This window comes from Charadrius vociferus, unplaced genomic scaffold, assembly GCF_000708025.1.
Source record: "Charadrius vociferus isolate BGI_N301 unplaced genomic scaffold, ASM70802v2 scaffold59, whole genome shotgun sequence".
NCBI classification, from domain to species: domain Eukaryota; kingdom Metazoa; phylum Chordata; class Aves; order Charadriiformes; family Charadriidae; genus Charadrius; species Charadrius vociferus.
In genome coordinates, this window is record NW_009661371.1 from 4,347,396 (window position 1) to 4,366,378 (window position 18,983).

General features: G+C 40.6%; 1 protein-coding gene across 1 annotated transcript; it reads right to left on the reverse strand.

The window, feature by feature from the left end:
• Window positions 1–213: 213 nt before the first annotated feature.
• On the reverse strand, window positions 214–17,434 carry PPID (peptidylprolyl isomerase D). The gene is made up of 9 exons (XM_009893773.1): window positions 17,242–17,434; window positions 16,682–16,788; window positions 8,844–9,032; window positions 7,928–8,050; window positions 6,184–6,290; window positions 3,486–3,627; window positions 1,128–1,214; window positions 1,000–1,042; window positions 214–440 (listed from the first exon to the last, which is right to left on the reverse strand). The coding sequence occupies exons 1-9, from the start codon at window positions 17,432–17,434 to the stop codon at window positions 352–354; spliced, it is 1,080 nt and encodes a 359-aa protein (XP_009892075.1). The 3' UTR covers window positions 214–351.
• Window positions 17,435–18,983: the final 1,549 nt, after the last annotated feature.

An 18,983-nucleotide genomic window follows, 5' to 3' on the forward strand; every position in this document is an offset into this window, starting at 1 on the left:
GCATTTTTATTCCTTACAAGAAATCAGGCCTGCTCTAATAAAAACTCTAACGGAAACTGCCTGAATTGTCTCAGTGTTAAACCAAGCATCTTAGGAAGCACTATTACGCTGCAAAAACACAACCACTACTGATTTACACATTAGAAACACACCTGAGCTACAAAACACAAGTTATTACAGCTTAAAAAAAAAAAAAAAAAGAAAACCACTTCACCTTTGAACAGTTTGTCTTTATTATTAGACTTTTGAGTTGTAAACACTGAAAACTGCAGTAGAGGGCAAATGAACGAAGCAGCTCCATTTATCCTTTCACATGAGTTAGTGCATAGATTTAGAAGTTTAGAAAAAAAATCAAGCAAACATTTTAGCGTAAGCTGCCTTCTCTTTCTCCTTTTGGGCTTTTATCTTCTGCTTGATTCTGAGTGTTTCTGTCTGGATAGCTGCGTAAAAAGAAAATCCATGATAGAGTTATAGTCATCTCTTTACATTAGGTCTTCTAATACGTGAAGACTGGGTCACACTGCTGAAATTTACCATGTTATTTCATTTAATAGAACTGCATTTAATCTTCTATTAGGTCAGGGACTAGCAGCAAAAAAAACTTGTCCCTTACTTTCTTTTACCTGGTAAGGTAACCAGGCAGAGGAGGGTGTAACAAGCGTAGCATTGGTGCCAACACAGAATTTATGAGTTAAAAATCTGATCCAATTAAACCAAGAAATTAAAAAAGTAAGACCCCTGTGAGATAGAGAGATGGTTCACGATGCATGCTGTTGACCTACATAAGCAGATTTCCCAGCGCAACAGAAGCATCACTGCTGTATAAAAACAGGTTTTCCACCTTCACAGGCTCTGCTCAATACATCAGTGTTTAAGCTGTCAGAAGCCAGCATGTTAGGCATCACACTGGTATGATTTCCTACTAAATAACACCCTGGTTATTTTGTTACATTCTTAAAAAAAAAAGGAAAAAATTCTAAAGAAACAGCTTTATTTTACCTTTGTCTTCAGGAGCTATTTCATGAGCCTTTTTAAGATCAGCCTTAAATAAAAGGGAAATATAAATTAATGTTCTGATGAACAGTTTAGATGTTAAAAAAATATATATTAAATACCATGATCATTACCAATGCCTGATCGAGATCTTTTATTCCCTGCCATCCTTGAGCCCGTCTGTAGAGAGCTTTAGTATTTGCTGGATCTATTTTAAGAGCCTGTAAATTTAATAAAATTGTCACATTAACATTTCATATACTTCACAGCCTCCCATCTCCACAAATGGCACAGTTCACACCAGCAGACAATCTCCCCAGTTGGTTTGAGGGTAAGCTGTCAAAACATTAACTGTAAAAAGGAATGGTATATTGTAGCACACTGACTAGCTAGCTAATCAGTTTTAATACCATTGCACCTGAAATGCTCTTCTGTGAAGGATGAGCGTACATGAGGATAAAATGGAACCTTTGTGTGTGTGTGTGTATCTCTATCTCTGTCAAGGTGAAGGTGTTGCTGCAGTTCAAATTATCCTAACCTTGAGTCTCATTGTACAACTCGATTTTGTATCTCCATCACGCACAAAAAAACCCCAACCCTCAAATGGCATCATAAAGGAAACGCGCAGATTTCCTGTAAAGCTTTTTTTCACTGTAGGCTAGAAAGACACATGCAAGCAATCCATCTCATGCATCAGGAACCTTGCCAACTTCCAGTCATTACGCCTTTTTTGAGCAGAATGGTTTCACTAATGTGTATATGCCAGCTCTAATATGACAATATCAAAAGAGGGAATACAATGGCTAGGCAAAGAGATTGTTCCGCTATTTGATTACTTAAATTTTTTATTCAAAGTACCTCAGTTCATTTGGCTAGCTAGGTGTTTTGTTTTCTTGCCTGTAAAGATCACTTTTTTTTTTTCTTATTGCAGATATTCTATAGTGTGCTTTTTTTTTCATTATTTTAAAAAATATAGTTTCTTAGTGACTAGAGGAAGTCTCTTTGCGTGAATGTGTGGCTTTATAGACATTAAACAACGCATCCAGATTTCTTCAAATCACTTCAGTACTGGCTCTTCGTGTATGGGAAGTACTACTCTGGGCACTCATCCTGAGCTGTCCGCTTTAGAGCTGCTTCTGTGTCACCAATTAGAAAATTAAGTGTCAGTATTATGTACACACAGATAACAGTCCTTGTTTTTAGCTCAACCACTGTGCTTACAGCTATTTTAAAGCAAGGTTGGTTTGAACAGATTCAGCTGTTCCTAATTCCTTATTTACACCAAATAATGCTTGTATTACAGATTGTTAATTTAAAACACCTTTGGCCTTAGGAAATCATAAAAGTGAAAGTCTATAGTTTCTAATTAACAATTACCTTGAACTCTACCAGTTAATCTTAGGAAACTAGTATTCTGATTAAAGCATTGATACACCATTTAACACTTGTGATGAGGCATAAGCTAAATACATTACAGAAGTCTGTTACTGCTGTGGAGTTGCCTTTATCTAACAATTCTGTAATTAAAAAAAAAAAAGGAAGTTGCTTTTTTTCCTCAGTGGCAAGTATTATGATTAATAATTTATACCTGTAACACTTAAATGCTGTTCCAATTTTTTACCTTTTTCTAGATGACAGATAATCACATTATACAGCTTTTCTATTTTTTTTTCCTTTCCTCATCTCCCATTTGTCCACTCTGAAGATGGATTTATGAAAGTTTTCAATGTGGTAAGGCTGTCAGCAGGCTAGAAAGCAAGCCAGCTCTCCAAAGACCCCTTGCACACAGATTAGCTGAGACTCCTGCTTTCAGCAGGAACCCCTAGGAGACGCTCAGGATCCTCTGCTAACAGGTAAGAGCATTATTTACTTTGTTTCCTTCAAAATTTCAGAGTTTTACTGAATTACTTCAAATTTCCTCAAATGTACTAAATGCTGTCATTATGTCTGTGTCACTGTTCCTTTTTTTTCTTTAATTCTATTATTTTTCAGTATTTCGATATTTATTGTTTCCTTCCTTCTTTCTTCCTATTCCCTGGTTTCATTTCACCACTAAGCCTATCTGAAAAGACTTTAGTTAGAAAAGTCACTTCAATTAATAAAATACAAGGCCATCAAATCTAAAAGCAAGTAAAATGTTTTGCTCATACTAGTCTTACAGAGAAAAGTATTCCTCTTTCACTGAAGACAGACTGACTCTTTGTAATATAAAAATTAGCTCTGCTCTAAGGAAACAAAACTGACAATGACACAGTGTGTGTTGTGTTTTTTTTTTTTTCTGGCAGTAAGCAACAGCCCTCTTCTGTTTGTTCCTAATTAGTCATCTCAATTTCAAAATCTTTTAAAAAAGCCACATCCTGGAAAGTTAGTAATTCTACTTTGTTTACTTTCAAATCATAAGCTGGTCAGAAAAACTCTTCAAGCTTTGTTGTTTCAGTCCCCATTTTCTATATAAGCTAATTGTTTATCAAAATACAAAACATTAAATTTACCTCTGAACAACTTTCAATGGCTCCCTGCCAATTGGACAGTTTTAGTTTACAAGCGCCGATGTTCAAAACACAGGTCAAAGCAACAGCCTTTAGCTTTGGTTTGTCTGCCTCCTCTGCCACTGCTTCAGAAGCTTCTACATACCTGCAGAAAAACAGATTTACAAAGAACTTGTATTAGTGTTGCAACTTCCATTTTGTTCTGTCCTTAGCTATCTGTCCGCAGATACGCGTGAACTGGCCTCTCCAAATTGGTATTTTTAAAGCAGCTTCAATTCCACTACTACAAATATTTATTAAACTAAATGTATAAGACCTACCCTGACAAAAAAGATGAACTCACTGGCGAATGTTTTCCTGTCTCCGCTCTACTAACAGACTATTCTAGATGGCGTGAAATCATTAAAATTTATCTATCTCAACGACTTGATTCTCAAAAAACATGTTGCTCATCAGTGGGAAGAAGTCAACACCACCACTGCACCTTCCTCATTCATACAAACCTTCATCTCTTCTTCAGTTCCCTCAGTAATATTTTAATTAATTCAGGCATTCCTGGCTAAAAGCTGAAGCTAACTTCAATTTGTAAAGGAGGGTGTTTTATGAGCATTTGTAAGTCTACCTTCTTTTCACTGTCTTCCTTCATGACTTTTTTCCTGAGCTTCAAAACCGACACTGGTTCAGGACTAAGCCACATCATTTACTGCATCTGTTTCATAGGCAAACTGATAAGCAAGCTGCACCTCATTCTTCTTCATTTACAATGTGCTAATGCTGTCAGTTTTTCATTTCAAGTGGCAAAGGTCTGTTGTGGATATAAAAGTCCTAACTCTTTTAATGGCTTACTTGATAGAACTTCTGTGGGTTTTATTTAAAAAAATAAAAATCATGTGTTTGCATGCCTTTTAAGCATGCCATGATCAATGCAGTCTTTGCAGATCACTGCCTACCTAAGTTCAATTTTTGCATGCCCTGTCTTTAGAGTGTTGCATGGTTTGTATACAGCTTTGGACCACAGAAATAAGCAATACTTCAAAAGTAAATTAGATATAGTCCCAGTGATTTTTCCACTTGCTGGGCATCATGCAAAAGATGAGAACCAGAAAAGAGAGAAAACAGTAAAAAGCTAAGGACAGTTATAATACAAAACTGTGTTATGTTCAAAACAAACAGAACACACTTCCAGTATTTATAAATCATAACACAGCATGAAAGACTGCAACCACTCTGGAAACAAAATTAGAGCTTCCAAGTCAAAGAAATCAGTAAAATGAGTATCAAGGGGAAGAGTAAGAAAAAAAAAAAAAGCGTCAATTCTTACATATAAAATAAATTTTAAAAACTGGTTAAGCAGCAATAAGGCAAGAAACAGAATGGAAGGTTATAATGGTTACTGTTGGTAAAAAGAAAAAAAACAATATTGCCGGATGGTTTCCTATGTGAGTTGTACGTAAGACATAGGAGATGATGAGAGCTACTGATGATTCCTATCAGTTCTGGCCAAGTGCCAGCTAAAGTACACCATCCTACATAAAGTATTAGATTTTAAGATACAACAACAGGGTGTGTCCACAAAAGTATGACATTATAAAGAAGAGCTAGAATGATCAGATTTGTTTAGTCTAGAAAGGTTACTATCCTTTCTATCCACAAGGACAAATAAGCACCAAATACAAGCTGTCTGCTCAGACTGGAAGAGCCTTCATTTGGTGTGCTGAAGAGCGAACAAGACAACTAATTGTAAGGGAATTCATAATTATACCTGATATTTACCTAAGAACAGGGGGAGGAAATGGACAGATACAACACAAAATTCCTTAAAGATCTGTTCCAGCTGATTTCTAAAAGGTTTACATAGAAATCCTATTTAGTTCAGGGTTTCTGTTAGTCTGTGATGGGCTTTTTGAGGGTAAGGGGAGACACTGCATCTTGGGTTAATACCTGTAATTAAAGAATTCATTTTTATGTTTCAGAAAGAAGTACTTTCTTTGAAACCCAGTCAGTTAAAAACCTCAGCTCAAGCATTAACTATGCCTGAAATACTTTTCTTTCGTTATTGTTACTGCTAGTTAACCAGTGATCATTAAGAAGGTAAGGATAAGTCAGTATAACTTAAAAGTTTTTAGGAGAAGCTCATATACATTTTAGGAGAAGCTCATAAGCACGAAAACAAGAAAGGAGCAGTATGGAAACAAAAGCAGAAAGAAAGATCATGATTTTGAAAGCAAGTCTGAATTATACATGGAGTCAGGATGATGGTATGGAGCCTCAAAAAAAAAAAAAAGATAATTAAGAAGGGTCACATTTGGGGCACACTCTTGAACTTACCCATTTCCTAAACCTGCTGTTTTTCAGGAATCAGAGAAAAAGTATTTCCCTCCTTTCCTGTCCATTAACTACCCCATGTATACTACTGTGCTTTTCTTCCCAGCTATGGCCAGAGTATTAAAAAAGGAACACTTAGTCTGTTCTAAACAGTACTTCCTGCCTATAGCTCTTACCCAGCAATGAGTAGAAGACCTACTTGAATGAGTAGCTAAAAATCAACCAAATGTCTTCCAGATTCAGAAGGCTCTTTTTAAAAAAGAAAGAAACATAAAAGAGCACAGCAACAGGCACTTTTTAAATGCACGCATCATTGCTTGATAGCAGTATTAATTTGGGTTATAGGAACTACCTGATTGAATGATGATAGCCTTACCGTAAACTTTTACTATACTTTTTAGCTGCCATTGCCCAATTTTGCGATTTGAAGAAAGTATTTCCTATATTCTTTATGTCTTCTGCTATGGCCACAATCTTGTCAACCTAATAAAATAGATGGAAAATATAAAGTATGAATGTACTTATGAAAGAAGTCTTGAATTACTTAATGTTTAACAGTAGGATCCCATGTCCATTCTCTTTCAAAGATTATTATAAAGTCTCAGAATAAAAATATTCCAATTTTAGACAAATACTAGCTTCAAACCACTCCTGTAGTATTCTCTACTTTATGTAACACAATAGTCTGAAAGATGAACTTCCTAATGGGTTTTCTACAGTATAAAGGGTGAGAAAATACCACAGACAACACAGCAGTTCAACTCCTTCCCCTAAATGCTGCTACCCCCACAGAGCTATATATAAAGGTGTTGACCATTATTCATAGCAAGGACGACGTTAACAATCAAAATATTCAACCAAGACTGCCTTATTGCCGAGAAAATTTTGTCTTCTGCTTCTCGAAATTAGTCACCTGATCTCTGCACGCTCTCAAACTAGAAGTCATATCAACATAATTCTTCTCTCAAAACATCTATGGAAGGAGAAAAAGAACAACAGCCTGTCTTGACCAAATCCATCATTTCTGTTTCCAGAATGGCATACGTTTCAAGTGTTAAGTTACTTTTCCAGTGGCAATAAACAGTTTATAGTTACTGCTGTCTATACCACAGTTGTCTTAAGTTCCGTCAAATGTACATATTGCCATTTGTAACACTATCGGTTTACACTTCTACCCTACTAGAATTAATGACCTTGAAAAAAAAAAAAACCAAAACAAAACTGATCACAGCTTGAGACCAATGTCACCATGGTTTTTGTAGTTAGTTTATATGAACAAGTTCAAGGTTAAAGGAGGCAGACATCTGCCAACTTCAGTTCTGAATCACAGCAAATGCTATCCGAAAACCTTTTCACAAGTTGAAGTGCTTCTCAACAGCCAGATACAAGGAGTTCCCGGTTTCTAGCATTTTGTTCTAATGCTAGATTAAGACCATTCTAATTCTGTATGTGGAATCTACACATGCAGCCCCTTTTTCTTCCCCCTCTCACAAAACAGTATTTGATTTACAGTTTGTCTATTTCATTTCCATGATAAAGTAAAAACCTGCAGAAGAGCTGCTTTCACTAGTCTGCTCCCTAACTCTTAACAGGTCTTCCTTCAGTTTGAACAACTTGAAAAGCAAACAACTACTTGGAATTGAGAACGACCAGCTCTGATGTAGTAAAAGTCTTTTATAAAGGTTCATCTTTTATTATTTCCAGTAAGTGAGACAAAATCTTTTTAAAGGTGGATATTTAAAAAGTTGCACAGAAAAGGTGTGTGGGTACAACATTAAGTTAGCCATTGGTAGGATGCAGTTCTAGTAATTGCAATTTGTCACTACAGCACAAACAAAAGTGAAAAGTAATGAAGAACAGAAAGAAATTAAGTGTAATAATTGTAAGTAATTGCATTTCTAGTTACTGGGGAAAAAATCAGCTGCAATTAGCACTGAAAAAAGATATAACAATAACCTCCCACAGCATTCTCTTTCCTAAAGTTGAATGTCACCGTTTAATCAGGACCTTAATCAATTCTTAAGAAAAAAGGCTTAGGGAACATCATCACAGACCCCATGTAACTCAGATTACCTACAGGTCTTGCATTCTGTAAAATACCTTAGAAGAAAAATACTTACATCTTTCAAGTCTATATCTGAATCGTCAGGAAAATCTGGATGAGCATCTCCAGATCCATCCTGGGGAACAATGCCCAAGTCATCTCCTTCCTTTAGCTCCCCACATTCTGCAATGACGCACAACTGAAAAAAATAAAGTGTAAATAGCAGTACTGCTTATTAAGACAATTTCCCCCCAAAAAGCCACAGCTTCTGAGTGCTCTTTGAAATTCAGTAAAAATGCTTTTTCATCTGTTGTTTGGGTGAGTTGACTTCAGAAACCCATCGCATCATTAGCCCATCCTCATCAAAAGGCTTTTATCACAGAAAGGAGGAGCAGCATTATTATTATCAGAGGAGCAGCATTCCAAGAACACCATACCCACGCTCCACGGAGAGGCTGGAAGAGGAACTGGAAGCAAGCTGAGCTGCAGCAAAACACAAGACATGGAAGTTCTGCTACATTAGAGAAGATGGTTCTTTCTCAGACTGCCAAGTCTTTTGAAGTTACACAGGTATTAATTTTTCAAACCACCACAAACTGACATGACCTCCACACCAATTGCTTTTCCAGAAATACAACAACTTCTGACATAGAATTCATAACAATTGCATATCACTTAGGTAGGGTTGTAAATTCCACCTTTTATTTTCGGCACCCATCCTACACTTCTAGCTGTGCATTTCCACCTTCACCTTGCTGATGGCTTCCACCCTCACAGCTGTGCTGAATAGATTGTTTGTGCAGGGGAAATTTACAGCAAAAGAATAAAAGCCTCTTAATAAGGACAATAAAATGGAAATTAACATTGTTAGTAAAAATAACTGGTTAACATTTAATAGTTCTAAACATTACACCAAGCATTTGGAAGAAATTAATATACATCATATAATGGAAGAATAAACATAATCCCTAAGTGCTTTGGATGTTGCTTACCTTAGCAGGATTTTCTCCTTTTACTTCAACATTTTCTAATATTTTAACTACACCCATTCCTTTGATCACTTGGCCAAACACCACATGCTTCCCATCCAGGTGAGAAGTAGGCACCGTTGTAATAAAGAACTGAGAGCCGTTAGTACCAGGTCCTGCATTTGCCATGCTCAGGAGCCCTGGTTTATCATGCTGCATTGGGGGGAAAAAAAAAAAAAATCACAACCAACATATAAAAGATCTGTTCTAAAACCGTACATAAGATTCTGTAAGGCTATTAATATATATAGCAAGGACAGCCATAATGACAACTTGGTAAACCAGACAGTTACATCAGTTGGCAACTAATTCTACCTATCATGACTGAAGATGGCAAATTGCCCAGCTCTGCATCTTTACTTGTCACCTAGCAGTCAGGCAAGCAGAGCCATGTCTGTGACTTGATGCTGTAACTTCTGTCTGCTTCTTGTACACTCAATCCCCTGCACAGCTGCTGGGTTTAGACAGATCACCTGAGAGATTTCTGAAGTTCCTCACTGGGTTATTCAAGACCAGTGGCCTCAAGAAACAAAGCAAAACACCACTTAAACCAACTTTAACGTTACACTGTCAGGACGGGTAGGGGTTGTTAATTTTACAAGGCCTACTCACACAAAGTATGTTGTAGAACCATGGGTTTTAGGGGACTGTGGTCTTTATTATTTAAAGGTTGGTGAGTTGTTTTTTTTTTTTTTAACTCCTTCACTTTTCCTAGAGAGACAATTTTTATTCTGTTGGGATTTTTAACCATCTAATTATTTTAGCCTATGCTACCAGGCCACAAACTAAGAAAAATTTATTAAACAACCCAACATGAGAAGATATTGTTTATTTTGTTTCCCATAAGTACTTCTTCCTTCTTTGAAATGAGAATTATCTTGCTCCATCACATAGATTATTTCATTTTCACTTGTACGGCAAAAATGTACTTTTCATATATGTTGTGAATCTCTTGTTAAACTCGCACGACACTGTCATTAAGATATTATTATCCCCAAGTTTATCTGGTTATTAAGTGCAAGGAACTGTGTTTAATGCAAGTCAGTATGTCATACCATGTCACTGGTACACGACTGAAGGACGCAAGCTGTGGTATTCCTAAGAAACTTGATGCTGTGGGGAGGAGCAGAGGACAAAAAAAAAAAAAGTTCAACAGCACAGAGGAGATGGAAGCTGAAACTGATGTGAAGCAGACCTTGAGCTCAATGGGAGGTTGATTAGTTTCATACAACAGTCTGAGACAGCTGTATTTAAGCATCTGGTTTGTCCCTATAGTTTATACCACTTTGAAGAACCCGTTGATTTGAAAACTGTTTTCCCACAGAGTGTTCGGATTTTCATGGTGGTAGGGAGAACTCCTTGCCTGATGTGTTCATATTATAGAATCGTAGAATGGTTTAGGTTCAAAGGGACCTTAACAATCATCTAGTTCCAACACCCCTGCTGTGGGCAGGGACACCTTCCACTAGACCAGGTTGCTCAAAGCCCCATCCAGCCTGGCCTTGTTCACTTCCAGGGATGGGGTAGCCACAATTTCCCTGGGCAACCTGTTCCAGTGCCTCACCACCCCCTTTAGAGGAGAAGCTTCATCAAAAGAATAAAAAAAAAGTCCCTCTCCAGCCTTCTTGTAGGTGCCCTTCAGATACTGGAAGGCTGCTATACGATCTCCCTGCAGCCTTCTCTTCTCCAGGCTGAACAACCCCAACTCAGCCTCTCCTCATAGGAGAGGTGCTCCAGCCCTCGGATCATCTTTGTGGCCCTCCTCTGGACTCACTCAACAAGTCTATGTCCTTCTCGTGCTGACGACTCCAAAGGCCAAACACAGTACTCCAGGTGGGGCCTCACCAGAGCAGAGTAGAGGGGCAGAATTACCTCCCTTGACTTGCTGGCCACACTTCTGATGCAGCCCAGGATATGGTTGGCCTTCTGGGCAGCAAGCGCGCATTGCTGATTCATGTTGAGCTTCTCATGTACCAACACCTCCAAGTCCTTCTCCTCAGGGCTGCTCTCAATCCATTCTCTGCCCAGCCTGTATTTGTGCTTGGGATTGCACTGACCCACATGCAGGACCTTGTACTTGGCCTGGTTGAACTTCATGAGGCTGGCAAGGGCCCACCTCTCAAGCCTGTCCAGGTCTCTCTGGATGGCATCCCTCCCCTCCAGCGTGTTGACTGATGCACAGAGCTTGATGTCATTGGCAAGCGTGCTGAGGGTGCACTCAGTCCCACTGTCCATGTCGCCAACAAAGATCTTGAACAGCACCAGTCCCAGTACTGACCCCTGTGGAATGCCACTCGTCACTGCTTACCACTTGGACAGGGAGCTGTTGACCGCAACTCTTTGAGTGTGACCATCCAGCCAGCTCCTTATCCACCAAGCAGACCATCCATCAAATCCGTGTCTCTCCAATTTAGAGACCAGGATGTTGTATGGGACAGCATCAAACGCTTTTCACAAGTCCAGATAGATGACGTCAGTCGCTCTCCCCTTATCCACCAACGCTGTAACCCTGTCATAGAAGGCCACCAAATTTGACCTGCCCTTGGTGAAGCCATGTTGGCTGTCATCAATCACACAGAATGGTTAGGGTTGGAAGGGACCTCTGGAGATCATCTAGTCTAACCCCCCCGCCAGAGCAGGGTCACCTACAACAGATTGCACAGGACAGCGTCCAGGCGGGTTTTGAATGTCTCCAGAGTGGAAGACTCCACAACCTCTCTGGGCAGACTGTTCCAGTGCTCCACTACCCTCAAGGTAAAGAAGTTCCTCCTCATGTTAAGATGGAACTTCCTATGTTCAAGCTCGTGCCCATTACCCCTCGTCCTATCACTGGGCACCACTGAAAAAAGACTGCTCCCATCCCCCTGGCACCCTCCCTTTAAGTATTTGTAAGTATTCATAAGATTCCCCCTCAATCTTTTTTTCTCTAGACTAAAGAGACCCAAGTCCCTCAGCCTTTCCTCATACAAGAGATGTTCCAATCCCCTCATCATCTTTGTAGCCCGTTGCTAGACCCTCTCCAGCAGATCCCTGTCCTTCTTGAACTGGGGAGCCCAGAACTGGACGCAGTATTCCAGATGCGGCCTCACCAGGGCAGAGTAGAGGGGGAGGATGACCTCCCTCAACCTGCTGGCCACACTCTTCTTGATGCACCCCAGGATGCCATTCGCCTTCTTGGCCGCCAGGGCACATTGCTGGCTCATGGTCATCCTGTTGTCCACCAGGACTCCCAGGTCCCTCTCCACAGAGCTGCTCTCCAGGAGGTCAGCCCCCAACCTGTACTGATGCATGGGGTTATTCCTCCCCAGATGCAGTACCCTACACTTGCCCTTGTTGAATTTCATCAGGTTTCTCTCTGCCCAACTCTCCAGCCTGTCCAGGTCTCGCTGTATGGCGGCACAGCCTTCTGGTGTGTCAGCCACTCCTCCCAGTTTTGCGTCATCAGCAAACTTGCTGATGATACACTCTATCCCTTCATCCAGATCATCAATGAATCTGTTGAACAGGACTGGGCCCAGTACTGACCCGTGAGGGACACCACTTGTTACTAACCTCCAACTAGACTGCACCACTAACCACAACCCTCTGAGCTCCATCTGTAAACCAGTTCTCAATCCACTTCACTGTCCAATCATCTCCTCATTTTGCATGTGCCTTAGCATAATTTCCAGAAGGATCTGCTCCATGACCTTGCTGGGCACAGAGGTGAGACTGACTAGCCTGTAGTTCCCTGGGTCTTCCTTTTTTCCCTTTTTAAAAATGGGGGTTATGTTTTCCCTTTTCCAGTCATTGGGAACTTCACCAGACTGCCACGACTTTTCATATATAATGGAAAGCGGTTTAGCAACTTCATCTGCCAGTTCCCTCAGGACACACAGATGGATTTCATCAGGTCCTGTGGACTTGTGTACCTTCAGGTTCCTTAGGTGGTCTCATACTAAATCTTCACCTACAGTAGGCAGTTCTTCATTCTCACAGTCCCTGCCTTTGTCTTCGGCGACTTCGGTGGTGTGGTTAGAGCCCTTGCCAGTGAAGACCAAGGCAAAAAAGTCATTGAGTACCTTAGCCTTCTCCGTATCGTGGGTGACCAGGTCTCCTGCTTCCTTCTGGAGAGGGCCCACATCTTCCCTAGTCTTTCTTTTTTCACTGACATAGTTACAGAAGTTTTTCTTGTTGCCCTTGATGTCCCTGGCCAGATTTAATTCTATCTGGGCTTTAGCTTGTCTAACCTGATCCCCGGCTGCTCCGACAGTTCCTCTGTATGGCACAATGAGTCGGAATCTTTCAACCAGGATTTGGCTTAGGAACTCTGGGAAAAGGTTGTACAGCTGAAAGCTAGAATTGCACCTACCCAACAGAAAGCTACTGGAATAATCTTGGCTTTGTCTCTTCTGATCTTGAAATTCATCCTGGGAATGACAGAGTGGAAGACGGCGTTCCACAGCAAGAGAAGGCATCTGATAGCAAGTCTGCAAGAATGCAGCCTCCAAAACAAACACCTGACATTTTGCATCATAGTTGCTAGCAAACAAGTTAATCAGACAGGGTTCCCCCACAGGAAATTTTTGCAAATACCATTTGAGGCTGGTCACTGATTCACTGCCCACAAGGCAGAATAAGACCTGTAAATCTTACCTTTTTTTTTTTCAGTTACAACTAATGCTAGACAGCAATGGTTTGTAAACAAAGAGCCAATTAACAATAAGCTATGGTGCTGCCTTATGCCTGCATGTTTACCTTTTGTCTGTAACAATTTGGAGGACAAGTTGGAAAGTTACAGACAGCAGTCTGGTGACCCTGATCATCACATGCAATCCCATTTCATTTGGGACCAAGTCTCAACATTAGTCCCATGATAACAGCCCCGATTTATAAACAAAATTGCTGTCACTCATGCATTTTCTTGCCATGAGTGTTTTGAAAAACACTGCAGATAGACAGAAGGTCTTTCCCATGATGGCTTCTGCTTGTCGTTTTGTAGACTTATAAAGCAAGTAAAAAAGACTGGACAAGATCAGATTCTCTGACAGATTCAAGGCTTGCAAAAGTATGCCATGGTAACAACACTGATTGAGGACTGTGTAAATTGCGTGTTCCTCAACAGCACAGCTACTAGCTGCAGAAGTGACACCAAAAAAAGCCTAGTGGATTAATCCGACATAGTAAGATGACAAAGTCCTGCAGTTTACTGCAATTTACAGGAAACCATACAAACAACACAAGAACAAACAAGTAGCTCCAGTGTCCTCAAGTGTGAACAAAAGCAATTCATTGTTGTCTGAGACAGAGGACACTGAAGGACTACTAGATTCAGTGTAAGATTCAGGGATAGTAGAGGCATCTTCACTCCCACTAAAATCCTAACATACTTGGCCAACAGATGATTGGAATAGAGCTCCCGGACTCTGTACAAGTGAGTTCTTCAACTCATCTCTGGCACATTGACAACTTTTGCTATAGCTGAGCAGTCAGAGAATTACAGAAATGGGGATCATCTGCATTCCATTCGTCATTACTTCCAGATCTCACTTGACAGTACAACCAAAACAGTGACAATGACAGAGCCTCTTTCTTCAGGGAGCTAGAGATCCTGTGACAAGGACCAATGCAGAAGGGTAACTTTAAGCAGCAGTGCTATAAGCACCACCATAGCAAGTGTCAGAGTACAGAGAACATCTCTCTCAACTGTAATTAACTCCATGATGAATTCTGGAGCTACATTTCCAGCTACTGCTCTGAACTTGGTCATGGACTTTGATGCCTGATTAGTGGAGGATTGCCATATTTTCTTCTCCTAAAATACTGTTTGGAGGCAACCACAATTGCAGTCAGGGCTTTGTTTTAACCACAGGACAATGATGTCTGTAAGTTTTTTAGTGAGTGTTGTTGAGGAGTCATTTGTATGCTATCACATAACAACACAATATGAAAATTGTTAATTCCAGTGCTGAAAATTGTTACACTTAAAGCAGCGGGTGTTATGGCTGTTGTAAGGGGTACCTGTGGAACATGTTATTTTTGTTGTTCCCAGGCAGTACTCCCACCCAGGTTCAAGATGTAATTACTGATTAGTTCAAGCACAGGGGATTTCTTCCAGCCACGCAGCACTTTAGGTACAGCTGAGAACACAGATGGGCACTCAGAACAATTATAATGGTTGCCACTTTTCTCCAGACTAGCTAAGTCTGCTAGCCAAAAAATGTAAGTCACACTGTACAGGTAATACTTAAATTTGGAGATCACAGAATCATAGAATCGTCTAGGTTAGAAGGGACCTTTAAGATCATCAAGTCCAACCATCAACCTAACACTGCCAAAACCACCACTAAACCAAGATCCTTTGGTCCTGAATGGCAGCATACAATGCTGGGACAGAGGTGGACAGGTTCCAGGTGCTCTGATCTTACAGGTGAGCAGCACTTAGGGGGTCACTGCACCCTACATAAGAAAAGCAAACCCATAAAGGTGTCTTACTTCTTACTTAGATCTTACTTAGATCTTCAAATACGGTACAAACTGTAGGCTTAAGGTACACAGACCTGCTGTACAGTATGGTGAAAAGCAGTGGGAAAAATGCTTTCTTTTAAATTTTCCTTTGGATTAATTAAAACCATGGATTCCCCACGTCTTAAATAAGAAAGGTATTTCTCACATCTAATCCTATGTATGTTATTAATATACCAATAAAATCCATTTAATGCTAACATAGTGTATATGCTTCAGAGTGACAAAATTTGCCACTCTTAAAATAGTACCCCTACTTCAATGAAAACTAAAAAATTGTTTCAAATGAATTTCTATCAGTGCAATTAAAAAGAAAATTTAAACTATTATTGTCTTGGTCTTAATGAGGTTGACCTCATTTTGTATGTATTCATACATGTATCTGTTCTGTATTCAACAAAAACTTTAAGGACAAACTAGTTTGGACTCTTTTGCTGTATTCTTTCCACCTGTCCTGGTTTGAGGTAAAAGAGGACCAATTTTGTTCAGTAACTTTGCTTCTTAGCTGGGCCTCTTCTAACTACTGAAATTAACAGCATACTGTGCAGACACTGTTCACTCCCAGAGTGATAAGACCTGTGTTTATAGCTGATGCCCGGGCATGGTATGCAGAGAGGCTCCTGCTTATCCTTATTGCTGTAACAGCCAAGGGCAACCAACTCTGTTATTTGCTCCGTTGGAGGGTCGGAAGCGGAAAAGCGCAGTGGGGTTCCACCTGCGGGGAGGAGCGGACAGGACAGGTGACCCAAAACTGACCAACAGGGTATTCCATCCCACCTGCCTCATGCTCAGTATAAAAGCTGAGGGATTAAAGGGTCAGCTCTGTCTTTTTTCAATGGCTGACGTCTGAGGAAGATTCTGTTCGCCTCCCCTTGATCCCGATCCTGAACGCAGATCTGGAATCCAGTCCCGTCTGTCACTGAGTCCAGCCTGGGACTTCCCCAGTGCCAGCCGGTGACGAGATGGTCATTCTGGGAGCTTGATATGGTTTTGTATATATTCCATTATTTCCTTTTTTATTATTAATATTTCATTAAAGTAGTTTATTTCCTTCTAAACGCCTAAGTCTCTCTTTCCCCCCTCTGCCTCTCTCTCTCTGAAGAGGGGTAGAGGGGAGCATCTGTCGGTCCCATCTAGGGTCCCCCACATCCCCAGTAGCCAATTCAGCCTAAACCACAACACCACCGCTTAAAAATATGTTAACCTTGAACTAAAGAGCATTAATTCTGAACTTGAAGAAAAATAAAAATCACTGATACTTCAAAAATTGAATACAATCAGTATATTCAATAGAGTACCTTATAATGAAAATTTTCATCTTCAAATTTTTCACCATATATACTTTCTCCACCTGTGCCATTTTGGTTTGAGAAATCTCCACCCTGGACCATGAATTCCTTAATAACTGTAAAAGAAAATAATTACAAAATACAGCAGCAAGGCAGGAAAGGCATGAAGAAAAACAATTCAGAGATGAAGAGCATCCCTGTCACCAGCACCTGCACCTAAATAAAAACGAAAACCACCTTTTATTTAGCAAGTCTCCCCTAAGTACTCCTTTTCAGTTAAGTGAACATCACTTGATATTTAAACGTCTACCTGAAATCCATTTCAACCTGTTCACAACTCATAGTAAACTAGTTTTACTATTACTAATTTACTAGTAAATTTATAATTTACTGTTGTGAATGCATAGTAAAAAAATCTAGTCATAAGGAGCATCAAAAAGTCAAAAACTTACTTTCAGTCAAGTTACTTCTTAAACAAGTGCCCAAAATATTATTTAACATTATTTCAAATACTGATAATGGAGGACTTCTGTTACCAACAGGAAAAGAGAGGATTTCTTAGGACTTACTTCGGTGGAAAGGACATCCTTTATAATGGAGAGGTTTTCCAGTGGTAGGCCCTGTTCCTTTTTCTCCTGTACATAACGCACGGAAATTTTCAGCAGTTTTAGGTACAACGTCAGCAAATAATTCAAAGACAATGCGTCCAACTGAAATGACAAAGAGAGAATGAGACCTATAGTTAAATCCTGTCCTTAGCATGGTGATGTGTTGACCATTACAGGGCAAAGGAAATTAATGTTTCGGACTTGATTACTTTTATTTAGATTACTATTAAATTTACATTTTGGGGTTGCTCCATGGCAGTCGCTGGCAGAGTTACATGAGGTTTTAAGCAAGGTCGTTACCAACAATGAATTTCCACTATCAAGAATAACTTAGGGGGAATAAAGAGAGATTCTGCCAAAAACTACCAAAAACGCCAAATGCATTTTCTGCCAGAAGACAGTGTGTGGGAAACCACACACACATATATTAAAGCCAAATTATGTATTTTAACATGCATGCTTATTTTATGTCTATTTTAATGTACATGTGTAGCTTGTTCAATCAAAAACACATACAATTGAAAAAAGACTGTTATGTGGAGACTTTTATTTAATCAAAAAGCTAATGCCAAGTATGTACACCGACCTTACTCCTCATTCTCCTAAGAAGTCCCAATTTTACTACGACACAGTAACACTTCACGTGCATATGAATAATGGCTGTTTCAGTTACAGATGCTACAAGCAATTGTTAAATCAAAAAATGTACGTTTTAACTACAGGAAGTGAAACCTGAGTAGCTAACAGATCCTGTAATAGTCGATAAATGGATTCTGTGTCAAATTCTCATCTTTTCACAAACGGGCTTCTCAGAGAGCTATTTCTCACTCCTAGCACCTGCCATCAGTTGATGCTCCTGTTTTCTCATCAGCCTCACAGTCAATTAGTTAACATAACTCTACCGGAAGCTAAATGTAAATATATTAATTCTAATTAATACAGGAATGAAAACAAATTAGACAACTGAAAGTCAATAAAAGGCAAATCATCTCACAGACGTTCTTCTTTTATTCTTTTGAGTAGCAGACTGAATAAATAAGAGGCAATATCCCAACCAAAAGGCAGCGTCTACGCCATGCAAATTCTGAATATTCCAGTACCACCCCTGCTTCCACGTTGTTGTTTTCTTATTTCCACTTTGACCGTTTGCCCAGATTTTTGCATGGCCGCTGGCAGCACAGGCAATGCCAAGAGAAGGACGGGGACGGCCGGTCGGCCGGAGTGTGTTCCTCGGCAGACTCCCGCCACCCGGTGAGGCCTGTCAGGCCACCACACGACCCTGCGACATGGCGGAGGGGGTCCACGGCCTGACGGCGGGCATCGCAGGCTGACCAGCCTGTTGCCGCCATCGAGGCCGCGCTGGGCGCACTGAGAGCACGTGTGTGGGAGCCGGCCACCGCCATCGGTACCCCGGGGACCTATATGGTGCCGGTCCGCCCTGCTCGGTAGAGTGAGGCCGTACGGGAGCGTGTCGCCGGTGTCCCTGATGGGGGGTATGTACCTGCTCCCCTGCATCACCCACGCGTACTTCCCCCAGCAAGGAAGCCACGGGGCACGGGGTGCCTACGCAGCCATGTTGCCTTTCTCTCCCTTTCCTCCGGCCTGTTCAGCCCGGCGGGGAAACCTCCGAGGGAGCGCGCAGGGCCCGGCGGGGAGGCCCCCTCCCGCCCCACAGGAGGCTCCTTCGCGGCGGGGCCATGTTT

Coding starts and splice junctions, on each gene's coding strand:
- PPID (XM_009893773.1), bottom strand. CDS start 17,434: ATGCTAAGGACAGGATTTAACTATAGGTCTCATTCTCTCTTTGTCATT. Junction 8,051..8,843: donor AAGGAGAAAATCCTGCTAAG/GTAAGCAACATC, acceptor TATTTTTTTCAG/TTGTGCGTCATTGCAGAATG. Junction 6,291..7,927: donor CAGATATAGACTTGAAAGAT/GTAAGTATTTTT, acceptor CTATTTTATTAG/GTTGACAAGATTGTGGCCAT.